Genomic DNA, 21107 nt, shown 5'->3' on the forward strand with positions numbered 1-21107 from the left:
ACCATTCTATGATTCTATGAAAACCACCTGTACTGCACTGACAGTTTCTCAATATAACTGTAGGGATAGTTTGAGAGGCAGCAAAACCTGTTAAGGACAGACTAAGCTGGTTGTAAGACTTTCACTTTATTTGTCATACTTCATTTGGTGATAGGTTCTAGTTTTGTTAGTGACCATCTAGTCCAGTAGTACTTGCTGATAAGTAACTTCAGAAAATATTTGATACATTTTTTACTTTGGCTAGAACTACACAAGTAAACTCTACTATTTCTGGACTGTTAACCACCAGTGGAAAGGTCCAGCATTATCCTGTAATTCTTAAACTTTAATTTTTAAAGAAGTTTTCCACACATTGTTCTAAAGCTTTTGTCCCCTTCACCTTCTTGAAGAGCTGATGTTGGCTTATACAGGCTGACTGCTCTGGCTAACAGTTTAGATAAAAATTACTGCACTAGAAAGTCTGAGACATAAGTACAAGTATAAATAGTGTCTACCTGTGTCACAAGCACCTCCTTTCAGTTAGGGGAACTGAAATAATGGCTAATAAATTGTTCCAAGTACTGTAAGGAAGCTGCAGTCATATTTCATGTGTGTATTTTTAGGTCTAGCTTTGAAGAAAACTGCACTTATGCTTTGAAATAGTTTATGATTATACAAGATATCTGGTTCTACTCAGACTCTGGAGAGAACATGGAAGGTGTTTCAGCATAGCGTATTTCTAGTGCTTGGAGTAGAATTCTAGGGATGTGTAGTCAGCACCCTTTTTTTAAAAATGAGGAATGTCCCTCAAAGTACTGTCTGGCCGTAACACACTCTTGTACCACACAGATAATTTAAATTTGCCTTCAGCTGACTTCCAAGTATTTCTAATACAAGATGTTTTGTCCTTTAAAGTGTGACTGACTCTTTTTTTTTTTCTTTTAGGTTTATTAACTTTTTGAAGAACTATAATAATCCAAACTTAACTATATCATTTTCTGCGGAACGGAGTATTGAAGATGAAATCAATCGTGAAAGCAATAGTGATATTGGCACTGTGTTGATAAGCTATATTGTCATGTTTGTGTATATCTCCATAGCTTTGGGACATATCCAGAGCTGTAGAAGACTGCTGGTATGTATATAGTTTCTCATTGCTATAAACATTGAAACTATAACTTGCTGACTATCTTTTCTTAACTTTAAGTGACTGAAATATTTTTGCGAACTGCTTGTATTCAGTCTTGTCTTAAAGCACTGGGTGCTTTTTGGGCAGGAGCTTGAGGCAGCATGGTCCTTGTCATACTTGACAACTTGTGTGCTTCATAGCCTCAACTATGTCTATTTTCACTTGAGATGTGCAGTTAACTTAAGCTTTAAGGCTTGCGGCTTCTCTTTTTTAATATCTGAATTTTCAAAAGAACTGGAAAAGTAAGCTTTCTACTAACTATGCTAAATGTAAGAATATGGTTTTTACCTTTGCTATAATCTGTCCTGTGTGATGATGGTGCTTTGGCTGACAGTCATTACAACTTTTCTAGGTGGATTCAAAGATCTCCCTGGGCATTGCAGGCATCTTGATTGTACTAAGCTCAGTGGCATGTTCTATAGGCATTTTCAGCTACTTTGGAATCCCACTGACACTAATTGTAATAGAAGTAATTCCCTTCTTGGTGCTGGCTATTGGAGTGGACAACATCTTCATTATGGTCCAGACGCTTCAGGTATGTATTTTTTTCATCCAGACTGTTTGAAATGTGCCTGTTTTCTTTGAAAGCCATTAGCTTGGAACAGAAATTCTTCTGCATTCCAGTGTGCAGCCCAGTCTGAGCAGCTCTGGACTCTCCCAGGATACCTAGTGGTCTTGAAGAAAGACAAGATTATATGTACATTCCATCCCACAAAAAAAAAAAACAAACAAACAAAACATCTGCTTTTTCTTACTGCTGGTTGATAGCAAACACATTTAACATAGTTTCTGGTCTATATACTAATGATACACAAATGAATAATACTTTCAACATCCTTCTTTGGTAGTTGTAGAACTTGACTAGTATTTTGATCACTTAATTGTAGTGTGTTGTGAGCAGTAGTCATGGACTAAACTACGTGCTTCAGACCTGGGACTTCTGACACTAAGTCTTAGTGGGTTATTGGCTTTCTGATTTGACAGGTTCAACAACCCAGTGAAACTGCCACTACTTCTGGCAAGTGTGTGGTTCAGGCTGATGTATTGAACGTACTACTGTATTTTAAGTTAAGGTTGAAGCAAGGCAACAGGGGATGTTCATGCTGCTTTTGTACTGGAGACTCTGTTTTTTTTTATCTAACTGATTAATGCAGTGAAAATGATAAGATACCTTTGGATGTTTGAAAGCTGTTGGGTTTTTTAAAGCCATATTGAAAACACTTTCAAAAGTGCATTCTAAAGTGATTCCTAATAATAATAAACTATTGCCTTAAACAGAGAGATGAGCGTCTTCAGGGTGAAACTCTGGACAAACAGATTGGCCGAGTCTTGGGAGATGTGGCACCCAGTATGTTTCTCTCATCTCTTTCGGAGACTGTGGCATTCTTTCTTGGTGAGTCTTCTTTAATACTTGAAGATAAGAGCCTTGCATGTTGCAAGAATAAATGCAAAACTAGAAGTTAAAAACAAAGCAAGAACTTGTAGAGGAAGCTTAGCATAGTTGTTCATTGCTGTAATCAAGTTTAACTTGACCTCTGCTGGGGATAGGTATTGTAGTACTTTAAGAGACTGGCACAGTTTAAAAAATCAAATTCTGAATCTGTTAAGCTCTTTAGCTTGAAAGGCTGGAGCTTTTTACTGATTTGTAGTGACTGACAAGTCTAAATTTGACCTTAGGAGCTAGTACCTCCTGCCATCTGATATACTACATTGCTTTCAGTCATCTTGCCACTGCTTGGAAAAATGGTATGACAGATTTTGTGGTTCATTCTTACAGTATGCATTAGAGGCATATATTACATTGTTACCCTTCAAGTATAAATCGGCCTTCTTTCATAATTAACTTGTTTACCTGGAGTATAATTTGTCATTGGTTCAACTTGCATTGAGTGGCTTAATATTGAAGCGAGGTCTTGCTTGACAAAACTCCTTAACTACCCTCTTACCCAGCCTGCACAGGACTAGTAACTTTGGAATTGAGAAATATCTCAAAGCTAGTCACTTTGTACAGCCTTAACGCTGTCAAACAAGTCAAAGACACTAGTTGTAGCCAGGCTTGTATCAGCTGTTTCCTTTACTCTGAAGACAAAAGCTCTTTGTCCTGCTATAAGGCTAGTGCTTAAATTGGATATCTTTCTAGAAAATGCTCATGCCTTTCTGAGAAAGGAGCTTGCTTAACAAACTGGGTCACTTCCTTCAGGGACACTGTCTACGATGCCAGCGGTTCGCACATTCTCCCTTTTTGCTGGAATGGCTGTGCTCATAGACTTTATTCTTCAAGTCACTTGCTTTGTAAGTCTCCTGGGCTTGGATATTAAGCGTCAAGAGGTGAGTATAAATGCACCTGTAACTGCAGTGTAACAGGGATGGCATCTTCTGCAGAACCATACTAAATCTGGCATTTAATCCATTTTCAGAGCAACAGACTGGATATTCTGTGTTGCATCAAAAGCAATGAAGAGATGAGTGGAGTGCAGCGTTCTGAGAGCATCTTATTTGTGTTCTTCAAAAATCTGTATTCTCCTTATCTGCTTAAGGACTGGATGAGACCGATAGTAGTATGTATTGTCCGCTTTAAGTAAGGGGTGATCTAAACTTGAGCAAAAATGTAGTGAGCCTGAAGGTCTAATACTGTAGAAAAATCTTCAATGCAATGAAACAAATAAAGCTTCTAGGATCTTTGCTTTCAGCATTAGTATTGGAATAAGCTTTTGTAACTGCAAGAATTATTTCTAGCAAGTCGGGGCTTGACCTTGGATTGTCCAATACCCAGATTTAAGGGTTGTGTTACTGACAATCACATCACTTCAGGCATATGTCAAAAATCAGCACATGTGTAATCTAGAGTGATGTTGCTGAATCTGTGATTTGGTTTGAGGTTACTGTGCTTATTTACAGAAGGTGTTTGGCACATCTTTCACTGTTGCCTTCTAAGTATAAATGTTCCCTTGTGACTCCAAAGGGAACTCTGAGTAGCTAGGTTTTACTGCCACTGTTGTACTCAGCTTGGGTAGCATACTTAAACTAGAGCTTTTCTGCATGGTTGCTATTAACTTAGTAAGTTACTTCCATTGCTTGTTGTTTCTGTCCCGTTCTCACTTCCATGAATTTGCTTTTTTGCAGATCGCAGTGTTTGTGGGTGTTCTGTCATTCAGTACTGCAGTTATGCACAATGTAGAGATTGGACTGGATCAGTCTCTCTCAATGCCAGATGTAAGTCTTAAGATCATGTTGCTTTTCAGCAATTTGTGACTGAATTGAAACCTTGATATCTTATTGTGCATTATGTAATGGTAACTCAAACCTTTCCCTTTAAGGACTCCTATGTAATGGATTACTTTAGCCACCTCAGCAAGTACCTGCATGCGGGTCCTCCTGTCTACTTTGTCCTAGAAGAAGGGCACAACTACACCTCTTTGGAAGGGCAGAACATGGTGTGTGGTGGAATGGGATGTAATAATGATTCACTTGTCCAGCAAGTCTTCAATGCTGCAGAAATTGGTAGCTAGTAAGTATTTAATGCTTTTGTCTGCATAGTCACATGGAAGAGATGTAGCTGACCAGTGTATCCTTTAGTTCAGGCTCAGCTGTTGATGAGACATCTGAGACACTGATTTTTTGGGAGGTGGGGGAAGGGAAGAAACTGTGGCAATCCCCTAGAATGAGAATAAAACTTGTCTGGACTGGTGGGATGTACTGAGGTGCGTAAGTCTGGAAAAGGGGCTTGATCCTCACAGAATCTGGGAATGGTAAAAACTAAAACACATTAAAACCCCTCAGTATGGTTATGCTCTCCTGGAAAATGACTTGCATGCTCAGCTTCTAAACTTGGGTAAACTAGCCTAGCATCTGAAATGCATTCAGTATCTGGAGTTCAGTAGCTAACAACAGAAGAAAGTCTCTTCCTGATACCTTCCACGGTAGTTCAGTGGTTTTGCTTCAACTGAACTGGAGGAGGAGCCTTGCCTGAAAACTGACGCAACAATATCTGGAATAGGATGGGGCACAGTGTGGACAGCAGGATGGAAAGCTGAGCTTGGCAGTAGAATGTGAGCACAGGGGAGAAGCTCCTGCTGTTTGCTAGCTGCAGTGTTATGAGCAAAACTGCCTCTTGGATGGGGTACTGGAGCAGGGGACTACATGGAGAGCCAAATAGCTTGGACCAGAATAAGTTGACATGGTGTAGGTCAGCACTGAAGAGATCAAGGGATGTGTTCTGGAATGAAACATAAAATTACTAATGATGGATATGTTACATTATTTTATTAGCACAAGGATAGGCTATGCCCCATCATCCTGGATTGATGACTACTTTGACTGGGTGAAGCCACAGTCATCCTGTTGCAGAGTCTACAATACCACTGGACAGTTTTGCAATGCTTCAGGTATTAGCATCCATCTTGTTGCTAGGGGATTAGCTTGGTGTATAAGTTTCACAGCCAAAACACTTTATCATGGTATGAGTCAAGTGAATAGTTTTCTTACTGGGAGCAGGCACCCCTGGAGTTGCCCTCTAATTTGTTTGAACTGCTGTTTTAGTGAACTTAAACATTCTACTGGAATGCTGCAGGTTGGAGACAACCCACCTTGACATCCAGTGTAACGACTATTGACAAAATAACTTGTTGCAAAAAAACCCAACCAAAAAAAAAAAACCAACCTTGATCCTTCTGCTGGTTTCATTAGAGTACACAAACTTAGTGCTCTGGTTTTGTTAGGATCCTCCTTGGTATAATTCTCATTGGGTCTAAAGTAGATAGTGCACAAGAAACAGTCCTCTGGTAGCTCTTGCATTAGTAGTAATAAATAAAAATAAAGGACTACAAATTTTATACAGAATTTCGGAAATTCATAAATGCTTTTTATGAAATTGTATCACGTAGTAGTACAAGTCAGGGAAAGAATACTTGATCCTGTAGCTGATACTTGATCCTGTAACTGACCTTCTTCCTGTATTTCTCCAGTCACCGATCCATCCTGCACTCGTTGTCGACCACTGACTCAAGAAGGCAAGCAGAGACCACAGGGCAAAGACTTCATGACATTTTTGCCAATGTTCCTGTCGGACAACCCTAATCCTAAATGTGGTAAAGGGTAAGACACATATTCTGTTTATCTTGCTTAGACCAGTATGTCAATGGTACTTGTTCTGGAAGTGAGACTTTTTTATGTTTGCAAGGTTGAATATCTAATGCCCTTTTAAAAGTCATATAAACACTGCCATTTCACCTGGTCTGTAGTGTTTTGTGAAACAACACTGGCAAAAAAAAAAAGCATCGTCAACTAAATGGAACAGCAGCTTTCCCCTTTACAGAGAGAAACAACTTCTATAGTCAGTCTGTTCTAGTATATCCTGTGCTATCTTGAAATATATTGTGCTCTGAAGCTTTTATCAGTTTTGGAAGCAAGATTATAAGTTAAAAAAGCCGACAAGTTTTGAATGATGCTCACTGACATCTAAAATGTTACTGTGTTTATATAGAGGACATGCTGCGTATAACTCTGCTGTCAACTTCATAAACAACAAGTCTGATGTTGGAGCTACTTATTTTATGACTTACCATACTGTACTGAAAACATCATCTGACTTTATTGATGCTATGAAGAAAGCTCGGGTTATAGCAGATAACATTACTGAAACCATGGGCATCAAAGAGAAGAACTACCGGGTGTTTCCTTACAGGTATGCTTGGATCTTTCTTGCCTTAGTGAAAAACGCTCAACTTGAGGGACTGAGAAAAGGTGCTGGTTAATAATATCTAGAGACTTGAGTCTTAAGTTTTGTCTAACTTCTCTTTACTGTAGTTGATAACTAACTTAAATTAAAAACAAACAAAAAGAAGCCCAAAACAAATTGTCTTTCACTACGAGGTAGCTCTGGCTTCAGCTTGGGCACTTCCCAGCTTTCATAGTTGGGTTTAATAGTTTTAATTTAAGCAGATATGTTGACGTGGGTGGTTGCAAGCTGTAATGTGAATGTATTGACTCCAAACAGAAGTTACTTAGATTTAAAGCAAAAGTAGCAGTGATGTCAAGCACTGCTTACCTAATGCTTGCATGATTAACATGCTAAAGACTCTGTATAAGAATACTACAGTGAAATTGAGTTGGAGTTAACATCTCTACAGCTGAAATACTAATCTCTGCTTCAAAGAATCCTATATCCTTGTGGTCTTAGTGCATAATGAATCAGTTAGACCCCCTGCAGTGGTTGCTGCAGATAGCACAAGTTGATCTAAGGAACTACCTTCTGGCAACTACTGTAGCTGCTTATACTGAAGTGTGGGGAGTACACTCACTTCCAGGTACAACCTTTATTTGAAGTGTTAGTGAAGAGTTGTTTTATAACAGCCAGTGTTCTGCAGGAGTCATTCCACTGATGCTAGGAAGCCATTTCCTGTTGGTGACTAGCATAAGGAGGGAAATACTTTATCCGTAGCACAGAAGCTAATCTGGTATTAGCATATAACAAGGAAGATGGATAACCACAATTTCTTTTCTTTCCACAGTGTCTTTTATGTCTTCTATGAACAATACCTGACGATTGTGCATGATGCTATCTTTAACCTCTGCATCTCCTTGGGATCGATATTTTTGGTGACAACTGTGCTGCTTGGCTTTGAAGTATGGGCTGCTGTTGTAGTTTCAATAACTATTGCTATGATAATCATCAACATGTTTGGAGTGATGTGGCTCTGGGGCATCAGCTTGAATGCAGTTTCATTAGTAAATCTTGTCATGGTAAGTTAATGGGACAGTCCTCTGTTTCTGTTTTCAAGTTTTGAAACAGTTCTGTCTTACATATATATTCATGATACCGAGTAGTATTTTGTAATAAACTTTGACAGGCATTTGAATAGGAGTGGAACTATCTTAATACATCTAGATGGTGTGTAGAAAACAGGTTTATTCTGATAGCTAGTCCCAGTACTGATAAGATACAGCAATAGAACTGTAAGCTGTATTGCATCTGACAGTGGTCTCTCTGGTAGTATTTCTATGATATAGGCTAGGTGCTGTTGCACGTCAGCAGAGGTTGCTTATGCCCAAGGTAAGGATGCATACCTTAGTGTTAAGGTTTCTGCTGAATTTTATGTTTTAGAGTAGAACTGTGATGTGCTAGCACCAGTGTTGTTCCTGCATAAATGGATGAAGCTACTTCAGAGTGGTTTCATCCAGAGTGCCTTGGTCAAAGACTCCAGAACTTAGTAACTAATAGCTGAGTGCTGGAGCTCTGGCTTACCTTGCTCTCTAGAGATTTACTGCAGATCTGAGAAAGTTGAGAGAAACTGTTGCAACTGCGTTACAACTAGGCATATGTTCGTGCAAGTCTACCTGCTAAATAAGTCTAAGATTTGCCAACTGTTCAATTGATGTTGTAAATGACTATTTAAACAGCTTGGTTTTAGGTAAACAGCTGAATCTTTATGGTATCAGATCAGCATATGTACTCAGTGATACTCTAAAGTAATGTTATTGCAGCCAATGTCTGTAAACTGATGTTAGTGTTCGGGGTTCACTGCATTCACTGTATTGAAGCCAGCTTTCTTCAACATCAAGAAACTTTTGTCCTCCAAAATTATCTCATGTTCTGATTCCTGTTTAATCAGATTAATTGTCCATTAGTAATGACTGGTGGTAAAACCCATTCAGTGCCTGTAACAGTCTCTAGTAACCATGTAATGCTGAGCTTGTAACTTGGCAATGACGCTTCAACCCTTGGAACTCAACACAGCTGCTAGAACCTCTCTAGCCTCTTTAGAGTTCTGAGTAGAGACCTTACCATCCAACTGCTCATCTAAATATTTTCATGTCTATTTCTTTTCACTCTCTAGAGTTGTGGCATTGCTGTGGAATTCTGCAGTCACGTGACAAGAGCCTTCACTGTTAGTACTAAGGGCAGTAGAGTAGAGCGTGCAGAAGAAGCTCTGTCTCACATGGGCAGTTCAGTAAGTATCTACTGCATGGGGGTGGAAAATGAGTAGCCAAGTCACAACTTTACAGACTATGCCAATATCCTTAAGTCATAAGGATGGCCTTGCCTTTTCTTTTTGGGATACTTGATTAAAACTCTTTAAGAATTCAACCTAGGCTCCTACTAGTAATAGGGGTGATCAAGACTCAATTTTTAGCCTGATGTTACTACTAATAGTAGAGAACAGAGCTAAAAGCCTTAGCTGAACTAGTAGTTCAGATTAACCTTGCATTGTCCCATTAAAGTTTAAGTGCTTCTCTCTTCCAAGTACTCAGAGGTGACTAGGAAAGGTTGTTCTGAATATGGGGTGGAATTGAAGCTTTGGGAATGCAAGCAAGGCTCAGTATTAGGCAGTACTATCATGTCACTTAAACTAAGATAAGCAACCTGGATGGGGTTGGAATAGACTGTTCTGGTGATACATGTACTGGTAAGGAACTTCATTGGAATGCAAGTTACTTCAGTAGTGGCTTCCATCTGTATCTGCCTGAAGTAAAAAGTTAAACTAAATCTAGGTGGCTGCACAGATAGAGATTTTTAATCATGCTGATCCTGGCCTGTGGTGTCAGGTTCTAATGGGACTAAGAAGTTGAACTCTTCTCCTGAGTAGGTCTTGGATTTGGTTCTAAGGACTAACAGGTAAGGAAGTGTACTGTATACAGGAGTCTCAAATTACATAAAAACTTTAGCAAATGTTAAATACTTAAGTGATAAGTAGAACTTTATGTAACCCATTTGCTTTAAAACCACTGTTTTATTGACAGGTTTTCAGTGGTATCACACTAACCAAATTTGGAGGAATTGTAGTACTGGCTTTTTCCAAATCTCAGATCTTCAAGATATTTTACTTCAGGATGTATCTAGCTATGGTTCTGCTGGGAGCAACACATGGACTAATATTTCTGCCAGTTCTGCTCAGTTACATAGGTAAGACGTGACAGTTTCTCTAAAATGCACTTCAAACAGAAATAGCTGGCTACCTGTGGACATGTCCTCTCCATGAAATGGAAAGGACTGCCAGGATAAAAAGTAGCTGGTCTGGAAAGCAAGGGTTGACTGGTGGCAGCACAAGCTTGCTGTTACCAGGCATGCTGAACTGAAGCAACCATAGCCTGCCCTGTGTGGTTGCACTGTGCTGTTCCTCATGGAGGTGGCTGCCTAGGCCCATGTGGCCCAACAGACAGCAGCATGCTTAACATCTCTAAACCTGGGGACAGGATGGTGGGTGGAAGCAACAAACCTGCTGTGGGACAGGGTTCCTCCATTTGCAGATGCAATCTTGCTTTGCAGTAAGGATGGTCCAAACACTGTCCTCTTGGATTTGGAAGTTCATGCCTATGGTGTAGTTCTCTAGGCTCAGTTACAGTCTACATCTACTTAAGGGGGTTTAAGAGTGATGGGGATTCACCTACTGCCCTTGCTGCTGCTGACAGCGATTAGCAGCTGAACAGAGCATGTTTCATAAGTCTCATCCATTTTAAGCAGGACCTAGACAAGTAAGATCATGCATGCTTCTTGGTGACCGACTCATCTGCTGCAGTGTTGAGTCTTTGGAATAACTCTGTTTTTTCTCACTCAGGCCCATCAGTAAATAAAGCTAAAACTCGTGCTACACGAGAGAGGACCAGAGGTACAGAACGGGAGCGACTCCTCTACTTCTAGTTTTTAACAGTGTTCAGTGGACTCCAGGAACTGTGGCTTAGGCCCAACTTTTAAGAACTGAAGCGCAGCAGTGTTCTATGACTATCACACTGTAACCACCACTGACTTGACTCCCACACAGATTCAAGTAGAAGATATCAGCTGCAGCTTTGGACATAGCTTTAAACTCAGGAAATGCTATGTGTGGCTCATGTAACAGTATTACTAAAACTAGATGTGTTAACAAGATTGCTGAAACACTTCTGTTTTCAAGAGGTTGCATCTTTTTCTTCTAGAAACCTAAACCAGCTGTATTGAGAGTTGAATAGCATTTTTTGTCAATGAAACTGAAGTGATGTGTATGAGAATGGACTGCTAAACCACTGACACGAATTTTAAATGCAGGTCAATGCAATTTTTGTCTCTATTTTTAGGAGGAAACCATCACAAGTTGTAATATTTTTAGTACTATTTGCCAAAGTGTCTTGTATATACTTTATTATAAAATAGCAATTTTGTAGTTCAAAAATCTACTTAAATGCAATAAATTAAGTTTATACATTTCAGTGGAAGAGTCTTTCAGAATGCTGTGGGCTTCATGAGAGCTTGTTCTCCAAAAACTTGTTTGAAGAAGGTGACATGTTCTTCACAGTGCTCACCTAAGAAGGGAGGAGGGGAGCAAAATAAAAGTTAACATTAACTTTGAGAAGCAAGATCATGTGGTTTCACTCACCTCAGTTTATAAGTACTAATTCTTATGTAATTCTTATATTTAATGCCTTTGAGTAAAGGAGTTTAACAATTTTAAAGCAGTGGAATACTGAGGAGTCTCTAGTCCTGTGCTGAAGCAGGTGGGCTGACCTAGTTCCTGTATCTAACCAGCAGCTTCATATCCATGGGAGCTCTTTACTCTCAAGACAGAAGATCTTGGAGTGGGGTTCTGTGCCTGTAGACTATCTGGTGATTAAGAACATGTTGCCAGAACAAGCAGTTTAGCTTGTTTTTTACAGTGAGAAGAACCCTAATATAAAACAGGCTGTGAATTTTTGTCTTCTGTGGAAAAAGCAACTGAACTCAAAGGTTTCTTGACCCAGTTCCTGGCTTCAGGAAAAGGCACTAACTGGAGGTAATGTCTTTGCTAAACTGAGCACTGCAAGCTGAACAGGTTAGCTTAATCTGCAAGGTCCTGCTTGGCTTAGTCTCTATGCCTGGGTGCAGTACACAAAGAGGTAAGACAAGTTAACTTTGGAACTATGCTTAAAGGCAAGTTTAAAATGCACCAAGACTTTTATTTTGTAATACAGACTCAGCTGGAGTAGAAGTGAAGCAAGCCTTAGTTCAGTCTCTGTAACTGAGTATCTTGGTCTAACTGCTTATTGCTTACCTGGTGTGAAACTAGGGTTTCCCCGTAACCGCTGATTTCTTTGTTCAAAGAATCTGAATATAGTATAGAAAAGCATGTCATCTTCTGCTTGTTTTGCTGCATCAAGGAATTTGCGGGCTGAAATGCTGTCGTGTCCTCCAATACCCCTGATGAATCTCAAGGCAGCCAACACTTGGTGTTTGGACAACAGAACTTCCACTATTTCATCATTTGCTGTGGAAAGTCTCTGTGAAGTCAATCACAGCTGTAAGACTATGCTTCTAACAAATGATTGAGATGTTAGCTAGTCACTTCAAGCTTGGTCAGGTAAGCTGTTTGACAAGTCTAACCCACATGTGACATGGAGTTACTAGAGTCTGAAATGCTTACTTTTAACATGTCCAGGGAGAGCTGATGTGCAGGAGGGTAAATGCTTTCCAGGGACAGTAACAGACAAGCCTACGGCAAAAGTAGAAATAACCTTAAAATTCTGAAGACTTTCCATCTCCATGACTAGACTATTGAAGTAGCTGGTCTTACATACCAAAGGTTTTGAGTCACTCAGCACATGGTACTGCAGAAACTGATGGAGCATGTAGAACAAGTTGTGTTGAACAAGGGTTTTGATGACCAGCTCATACAAGTAGTGCTGTGAATGGAGGAAGAAGACCATCAAAGGTATGGCTCAATACCAGTTTTTATAATCTAGAAGGTAGTATTGTAGAAGACAATCTAGAAGGTAGTATTGTAGAAGATTTAGGCTGGTTTGAAACTCCACGTGATTTTATGGAGTGAGGTGATATACTTGGCATGTTAAGTACTTTACCTGAACTGCAATCTGGAACTGGTTAAGAGAGCGAATGTATTCCATCAAGACTGCGATAGTGAACTTATGAGGTGCTTCCTGGACAAGAAAAAGCAGTGTTAGGTGGAACTTGCATAGCTTCCTCTGTTAATGACAACCCTCTAAGAATGAGCATCACAATACTCTAATCCTGACAATAAAGCCTTCTGCAGGCTGTTCCAAGTGGTCAACTGAAGTTTGCTGCTCTGAGACTACTGCCAAACTAGCACTTTTAACTTACCTTTTTCTCTGTAAATACAGATAAAACGTGTGTGTACATGTCAGACTGGTCAATAACCGCTTGAGTGCGGACTGGCCGTTTCAGGAGTGGATTACTTCTACTCAGGCCTGCTTCTACCACCTACAAGAAGAAAGCCTTTTTAAATGAAAACTGTAGTGGTATAGTACAGTTTTAGTCTCTCAGTTGTATGGAGACTGTTTTCCACTGGGAATGTAATTATAAGCATGTTTTGCTACTGAGCAAATGTACCTGTGGTCATGTTATACTGGATGCATTCTGTTCAGTCTGGGCTTTTATATTGAATTTAAAACTGCTTTTAAAATTACATAAATGTAGCTGCTGTTACATGCTCCAAAGCCAGGAGATTAATCAAACTTACTCTGACACAGGCCTTCAGCTTTAGAAGGATACTTAGTATGGGGCTGTACTATTTGAGTTAGTGCTTGAATGTGCTAATTTAACAGAAGTAGTTCTGAGATGCAGCAGTGATGCAGTTGTTGTGTAGCAGTACAGCGTGCCATGAGATCAGTGGTTTTGGAAACAATTTTGATAGTTATGGAATCCAAGTTGCTCTTTGAGCTTCTACCCTCTCTTAGCTTTCAAGCACTGGGGTGTGCTACTTGTCACACTGGACAGGAGCTGTGTAGCATCTGCTGCAGAGTGCTAAGTGGGGGGTCTTAGTGCACCTTGCACAGCAGACCCTCTACAGTCAGCCTGAGGCAGCTGGGACCTTGGGGTAGGCCTGCATTTCCTAAGTAGAAAAGAGTAGATGCAAACAAATGCAAATAGCATCATCCTGTCTTTGTAAGCTGCTGTAGCTAACATGGTTTACCATAGTATAGCTTTGCTCAGCTTCCAAGTACTTCTTATATTCATGATTCAGTTTGTCAAAAACAGTTGCAATCACAGACAGTGATCCCCTTTCTGGCTCACTGAGCACTGAAAAGATAGAAAGAAAAAAGAACTATGAGGAGAAATAACCAGGGGCTTTAATGGTGCCTTTTTCAAACAGTGTTATCTACTGCAAACTTCTTTCTAAACTTTAAAGAAACACTTTCAGTCATGTCAGATGTTTTAACTAAATGGGGAAAAGTCAAATTCTTTCATGCTGTTAAGTACTTCCTTTAGAATGGTGACTGAGGGTGGTCTAGACAAATTACATCTTACAGGACCAAGGTAGCTTCAAAGGTGATCTCAAATCTAAGAACAGTCCAGCTAACTTGTAAGAGTATTTGAGTAAGCAGTACTGTACTTCCAAGAGAGACAAAGCATGTGAACTTACTTTGAGAGCACACAGACAGGATAACCATTTTGCATTCTTTCCTTTGGAGAAGGAAATCCATTAGTTTTCCTTTATCTAGCACAAGGTTAACTACAGGTTCAAGTTTCACTTGAAGACTCCAGAGGTAACCTTGATTTGAAAGAGTAAAGCAAAGTGAATGGCCTTGTATAGTATAGCCTAGACATACAACTCTTCCACCTTTAAATGAGAACACAGCTAGATTATGATTTATTTACCTTCCTAAGTCTGTTTTTGAGCAGCATTACCCCTGAAAAGTAGTAAACATGGTCACTGCCAAGTAGATGCTAAGGTACATGTGCTTATTTACTTTGTTTGAAGCTGTTTTGTGTTGTGTGCTGAATGTATAAACTAGCCACCCTTGGACACTGTCTGTAGCAGAGTCAAACAGCTCAGTACTTACCTTCACTTGCACTGATGATAATATCAGGTTGAAAGACAATCCAAGAAGAAGAATCTAAATGTTAAAGTTCTAACATCCATATTAACATTGATTCCAAACTGTTGCTACAAACTTACATTACTGTACTGAAGCAGATCCCATTAACATACTTTCATTTACTGTTACCTTTTTGTTTTAAGGAAGGTCTTGGACCATATTCTTGGAATTATATCTTCAATTTGTAACTACTTAGTAATTTCAGACATGCACCTCAAAAGACCAAGAAATGTGGTATTGTATTATATTAGGTCTCCATATTTACAACTTTATGAAAGCATTACAGTCTCTTATGAAGCATACTATTTTGTCTTGAAGTAAATGTGTATTCAGCTAAAGCTAGACTTAATAGCTAGCTTCTTCCATGCTTGGTACAGAGAATGAGGCTTCTGTAAGACTCTTGTACTTTTAGAGTATTTAAAGGATACAGAGTTTACAGGGAACAGGAGCCTGACTTGTCACAGAGGCTGGACCTGCAGAAAAATTAACATCAGGTGAAAAACAGTAGTACTGACAGCTCTCTTACACTAAGAAAATACAAACTACAAGCTTACACTGAAAAGGCAAGTATGGATTGCAACATGTCTAGCAGTCCTGCAGCACACAGGCAATAAAGATACACCATGTGTGTAGCCAGATCATCTACAAAGAAAATCTGACACTGTGAGAAAGCAAACAAATTCTTCAGAACATGATTGTTTTGTTTCTCAGCTAAGTAAAATCATGCATGCAGAAGTATTCCATCTCTAGTACTATAATTCTAAATACATACATTCCACTTGCAGTATTTATGTCATCACTTTAATTTCTTTATACTTTCTGATCCCAATGTTTAATACAAGCCTCCACCTGCAGATTTATCAGTCATACTTTTTATTAATGACTTTAAAATTCAGATGTTGAAGAGCTTTTAAGGTACAAACATTCCTGTGGAATCATCTTTCTCTTCTCTAGAGAACTGCACTGCTTTGCTAATGCTTGGGGAACTATGCTTAGACTATTGCTAGCTACTTCCAGCTTGACGGTTAAGTATCTGCTACACTATGAGGACAGGAGAAAGATAATCCAAGAAGAATATGAAGTGTTGAAGTCCTAACACTGATCTTAGCATTGCTTCTAAACTTGATTCTGAGATTCTAAGCTTGGATTGTCTTTCAGCCTCTTTGTGACTTGGGAAGTTAAGTAACTGTTACCCAAGCCACAGAATCATGAAGTGCTTTTGAGCACACACACAAGCTTTTATAGCTGTGGGGGGGGGGAGGGGGGGAAAATAGAAGGTAGAACCCCACAACTCTGAAGTATAAAAGCAAAGTACTATGAGAAGTATGCACCTTAAACAGCAACTCTTACTTTTCTGTAGTAGCAGAAATCTGTAGATATATCTCTTAAATATGTAAAATGGGAACATTAATAACCAGCATCCTAAAAACTGAAGTACTCTTTTATGCCAGCTCTGGTACCTTTAGATAATCTTGATAACAGTATTAGGTTATGTATTATATAGTAGTTCTACCTGCTACAGGTATTTGATAGGGTTGTATGGATCGAGGAGGAAGTACAAATTGATGGATGGTAGCAGACCCATCAAATTCTCCTTTTAGCTTGATGTCAAATATAACTGAAGTCTGCAATGGAGAAGAGGAAATTAGTATTCACAAACATGAATTACCACTGACTTACATGTATTCAGGCTGTTTTCCACTTTTCCATCTTGTGTTCTCCATTAGAATCATAGAATGGCTGGGTTGGTACGGATGTGCTCTGGGCAGGGACATCTTGCACTAGATCAGGCTCCTCAAAGCCTGGTCCAGCCTGCCCTTAAACACTTCCCATGATGGGGTAATCCACAACTTTGCTGGGCCACCTGTTCCAGGGTCTCATCACACTGTAAAAAATTTCTTCCTTTTGTCCAATCTAAATCTGCCCTTCTTCAGTTTGAAACTGTTACCCTTTGACCTGTCACTACAGGCCCCGGTAAAAAGTCTGTCTTGGTCTGTCTTATACACCCCCTTATAGAGATTAATGTCAAATTCACTGCTTAGTTATGGACACAAGAAACTGAGGAAAATTCTGCATATCTTCTTATGATACCCTCATACTTCTACCATTCAGTCACTAAAGCTCCTACCCAGTATGGACAACTCTTAGCCTTGCACAGTGGAAATTTGCTTCACTTTCAGTGCTAATGAAACATGACTTCAATTATTGGCATCTATCCTATTCAATCTGATTTTTGTTTTCTGTGTTTATATAGTTATATATTTATAGTTTGACTCAAATGCTGGAGAATAAGTGCTCTGGGTTGAATGCTAATGTGTAGAATTAACGTTAATTATAACTGAAACATCAACTAGTCATCCTAATGACACAGATGTCCTAGTTCTTGAAGCTGCCCAAGAGAAGATAATACAAGAAGCCAAAGCCTTTCCACATGTTAAGAGCAAAGTACCACTTTAGCTTTACCACTGATGAAGTCTTGCTACTGAGGCTACAGCCAAGCAAGATTTACCTATGCTACCATATGCATAAGATCATTTGTATTCATAGATGTTTTTGTAGATCCAGACCTTCAACCTAAGAGTGTAAGTTTGTGTCACAGAAACTAATCATTCAAATGTCTGTGTTATGAGAGGTTCCCAGGATTAATAATTTAGTATCCAATTTCTCTCTGCTTCTTTGTATAATGCCTTACAAGCCCATGCAGTGCAGCAGCAGAGTATCATAAGAAACTAATATGGAAAAAAAATGTATAAAGAAACAGGCATTAGCGACACCCCTGATTAAATGTTGGCCCAACAACCTAAAAGGATAACTTTGAATCTCTTACATGATTTTGTTCCTACAAATACTCTGGCTTTTGGCAAAGCTAAGTACATACCAAGGTATTTTCTAGAGCTAATAGGTACTGTTATTAAAATCTGTCCATAACTTTTAAAAGTTAAGGCAGAACATAAGTAAATCACACCTCAGTATCCTGATGATGTACTACCACCAAATTATCCACAACATTCAGTGCAAACTTTCCAGTTCTGTTGAGCTTTAAAATATGTGTCTTCTTACAGGGGCCTTCTCTGTGGAAATAGAGATGAGAGCTGATCAGTAAGCTTGTTTAAACTGGAAAAGCAGAAGTCTCTTACGCACATGGGAATTGCCACTGATGTTCTTCATTCTGCTCTTACCTTGGTAAATGATAGAGGACTACTTCTGCTCCTGTACTATTGGAAGTCCTTGAGTGATGCCTCAAATAGAGAACATAAAGCTGCCCATATCTAACAAGACAACAGGATCAAAGCATTATTTTAAAATAAAAGCTCTACCAGTCTGTTAGAACCATATATTTTTATCCTAAAAGAACAGAAGTGAGATTACCTAAGTTAAGTGATCAATTAATTAGATGTGAAAGACTAAAACAGCACTTGATAAATCACAATGCACAGCCTACACTCATGCATGTTGGGCATCTAAGAACAACTCTACCAACACATCAGTTCAAAAAGAAAGCATTCTCAAAATTTCTGTACTAATCAAGAACAATTTCATATAAGACTTCTCAGCTAGCTTCCCTTCCCCACCTTGCCCAATGGGATTGTTTAGATGCTTTGTTCAAGGCAGTTAACTGAAGCACTTTAAAGCAGTAGTACTGCTAAAACAAGAAACAAGTGCAACCATGTTAATGTTCTTGTCTTTTCTCATCCTCTCCAGATGGTGATACTTTTACAAGAAAGGCTTGATTAGTTAGATACATACATTGTAGCCATAGCAATATCTCTTTCAGAAAGGCTGAGCTTGGAGGACTTGGGTGCTGCAGGTAACTCGATTTCAAATTTTGATAGTTTTGACATTGTTCCACTCTGTTAAACAGCAAAAAACCCCAAAGAAATCCATTGTTAAGACTTGAAAACAGAAGAGCTCAAGTAACATTTAATCAAACGCTGCATCAATAGCACCACCGTGAGGTGAAGAACGGTGACAGACGAAAAGAAAAAAGCTTTGACACTTTTTTTCCTGCTGTGATCCTAAACACACACTTCTGGTGGTATAGTTTTAGCAGCTTTATCAATCACCTTGATTTTATACCATCAGCTTCACTTAGAAAAAAAAATCCCATTTTTATTAAGTCAAGACAAGTTTGTGTGCAGATCCCATTTACAATTGGCCCAGAAATCTCAAACAGCAGTTCTCTTAATCTTTTTCTCTTTCAGAACACGTATGTTCCAACTCTTAAATAACTTACTTAAATAGCTTACTGGGAAAGGAAAAATATCAGTACCTCCTACCAGTCACAGTCTCCTTTTGTTCCTGCTAACTCCAGGATCTGCCTTATACTCAAAGCACATTCATGCTCCTGCCCAAGCTTTCCTCTCTCTTCTTCCTCTTTTCCTACAGAATTTATATTTAAGCAAGTTTTCAGTTTCCAAAGCTTCTACTGAAATTCACTTCCCATTCTTGTATAACTCATTCTTGAGTGTCAAATGTGAACACTACAGAAATATATCTTTTGCTAGGGCTCTGTTTTCAAAGATTATTTTAGTACAGCACCTTTCTCAGGAAATCTTTAAAGATTACCTTCTGAACACAAAATAAGAATTATTTAGCTTCAAGCTACAACTTGACACAATGTTAAGGAGGGAGAAGCATGATCTAAATCCTTAAAAAGGAAGCTGTGAGAGGCTAGTAAGTTATACCTAGCCACTTAAGAGAATGTCATTTCAGGATCCAGTACAGAGCCTACACAAGATCAAACCAGGAAACCCATTTGAGTAAGATTCTTTTTAATTCCTTCCCTTAGACTACTAGAGAAATCTTCCTAATCCTATGAGAGAAGCAAGATGAACTCTGTAGTTCTTTTCCACATTTTTAAAATCATCTTCTGCATGATTAACTTACTTAAAACAGATTCTAGTTTTTACTACACACTTTTCCCAAGCCAAACCGTAAGTGTTGTCCACAGGGAAGAACATAAAGAGAAATCAATACTGTAAACAAAGCCCTCTCATGCTTGGGACAACAGTTGTTTCTTGAGCACTACCTTTTTTCTTTCATTTTCAAAGGCATCCATTCACGTCTGGAAGGCTGTAGTTACAATCACAAGTGAAAGGCCCTTAATTTTTCTTTATTACTGCATTACAGAGTACAAATACCCATAGTAAAAGTAAATAATATATATTTAAGTGGAAAAAAGATCTCTTGAAAGATATTTTTTTCCCTTTGCCAAGGTCAAATGTCCAACATTAGCTGGACGCACCTCCTTCCACAAAGGACATAAGAAAGAGCAAATGGATTAATTTTAAGCCATCACCTAGGAACTATGTTATAGATTTTTGCTTTGTCCTTTGCTTATTATCATATAAAGATGTGAACACATGTACCTGTTGGGAAAAATCCAGGAAAAGCAACAGAATATTTGAGTAATGAAGCAGCCTAAAAAGAGAAGCACACAAAAGGAAAAGTTTGGAACATATCCCTTTACCTTGAAATAAAATGGCTGCAGGACATTGCCAAGGACAGTGGTAGACAGAAGAATAACAGAGCTCTCTGGACAATACATGTACCAGTTGACATTAATACTCTGATTCTTCAGAAGTTTTAAACTTCGTTTCTCTGGTAATACCTGGAAACACAGGATATTAGCATTATATTACCATCAGGATTCCAACAGCATAAATGGTACTAGCCAGTAGCTAGGGACGTTAAGTGAGAAACAGTTCAGTATAAGGGCATTTACAGTGCTAGAATTAAAAATCAGAAAGCTAAGAACTACAGCTTAGGCCCCAATGTACTGTAGCTAAGGAACTGCACATCAAATCCTTCTCAGATTCAAAAGAGCTGAAAGGTGCTGTCTCTTCCTTCTCATCCAGGTCTGGATGTAAGTTCTGTCCATAATGGAGACAATACCTAGCTTGACACAACTAGTTTTATTAAAAAGTTATTAGAATATCTTTGCTGACTTCATGCCCCAGCTTCCTTAATATTTTATTTTAAGAACTAAGACAGTGTATAAATTGATTCTCTTCATTTTAAGGGCCTTACTAACTTCTCTTCAAAAACACACTTATTTGATTTGGTCCTTTTACCTTCAGGGTTCATAATCCTTTCAGGTGCCAAATATATTCTCCCCACCTCCCCCCCCACTCCC

The 21107-nt window shown here is 38.9% G+C and overlaps 2 protein-coding genes across 3 annotated transcripts in view; one reads left to right on the plus strand and one right to left on the minus strand.

The window, feature by feature from the left end:
* Positions 1-924: 924 nt before the first annotated feature.
* Positions 925-11366, plus strand: NPC1 (NPC intracellular cholesterol transporter 1; the record flags this gene model as incomplete). The annotated part of the gene is made up of 14 exons (XM_010162817.2): positions 925-1114; positions 1521-1703; positions 2447-2561; positions 3369-3496; positions 3586-3726; positions 4292-4381; positions 4486-4676; positions 5438-5553; positions 6133-6262; positions 6651-6851; positions 7678-7909; positions 9004-9117; positions 9908-10070; positions 10723-11366. Coding segments are annotated over 14 exons (2077 nt in total), but the record flags the coding sequence as incomplete, so codon positions are not given.
* The window catches only part of RMC1 (regulator of MON1-CCZ1), a 13772-nt gene continuing 3915 nt past the window's right edge, over positions 11251-21107 (minus strand). For both annotated transcript variants that reach the window (XM_029083705.1, XM_010162818.2), the window contains 15 exons: positions 20442-20582; positions 18719-18822; positions 18151-18240; positions 17937-18042; positions 16485-16596; positions 15400-15444; positions 14936-14989; positions 14515-14643; positions 14065-14171; positions 13233-13352; positions 12974-13051; positions 12692-12796; positions 12538-12606; positions 12169-12394; positions 11251-11443 (listed from right to left, as the gene is read on the minus strand). In XM_029083705.1, coding sequence (XP_028939538.1) covers positions 11364-11443; positions 12169-12394; positions 12538-12606; positions 12692-12796; positions 12974-13051; positions 13233-13352; positions 14065-14171; positions 14515-14643; positions 14936-14989; positions 15400-15444; positions 16485-16596; positions 17937-18042; positions 18151-18240; positions 18719-18822; positions 20442-20582 — 1566 coding nt within the window. In that variant the 3' untranslated portion in view covers positions 11251-11363. The remainder of the gene's footprint in view (positions 11444-12168; positions 12395-12537; positions 12607-12691; positions 12797-12973; positions 13052-13232; positions 13353-14064; positions 14172-14514; positions 14644-14935; positions 14990-15399; positions 15445-16484; positions 16597-17936; positions 18043-18150; positions 18241-18718; positions 18823-20441; positions 20583-21107) is intronic.

The sequence above is a fragment of the Antrostomus carolinensis genome, unplaced genomic scaffold (assembly GCF_000700745.2).
Source record: "Antrostomus carolinensis isolate BGI_N321 unplaced genomic scaffold, ASM70074v2 scaffold38252, whole genome shotgun sequence".
Taxonomy (NCBI): domain Eukaryota; kingdom Metazoa; phylum Chordata; class Aves; order Caprimulgiformes; family Caprimulgidae; genus Antrostomus; species Antrostomus carolinensis.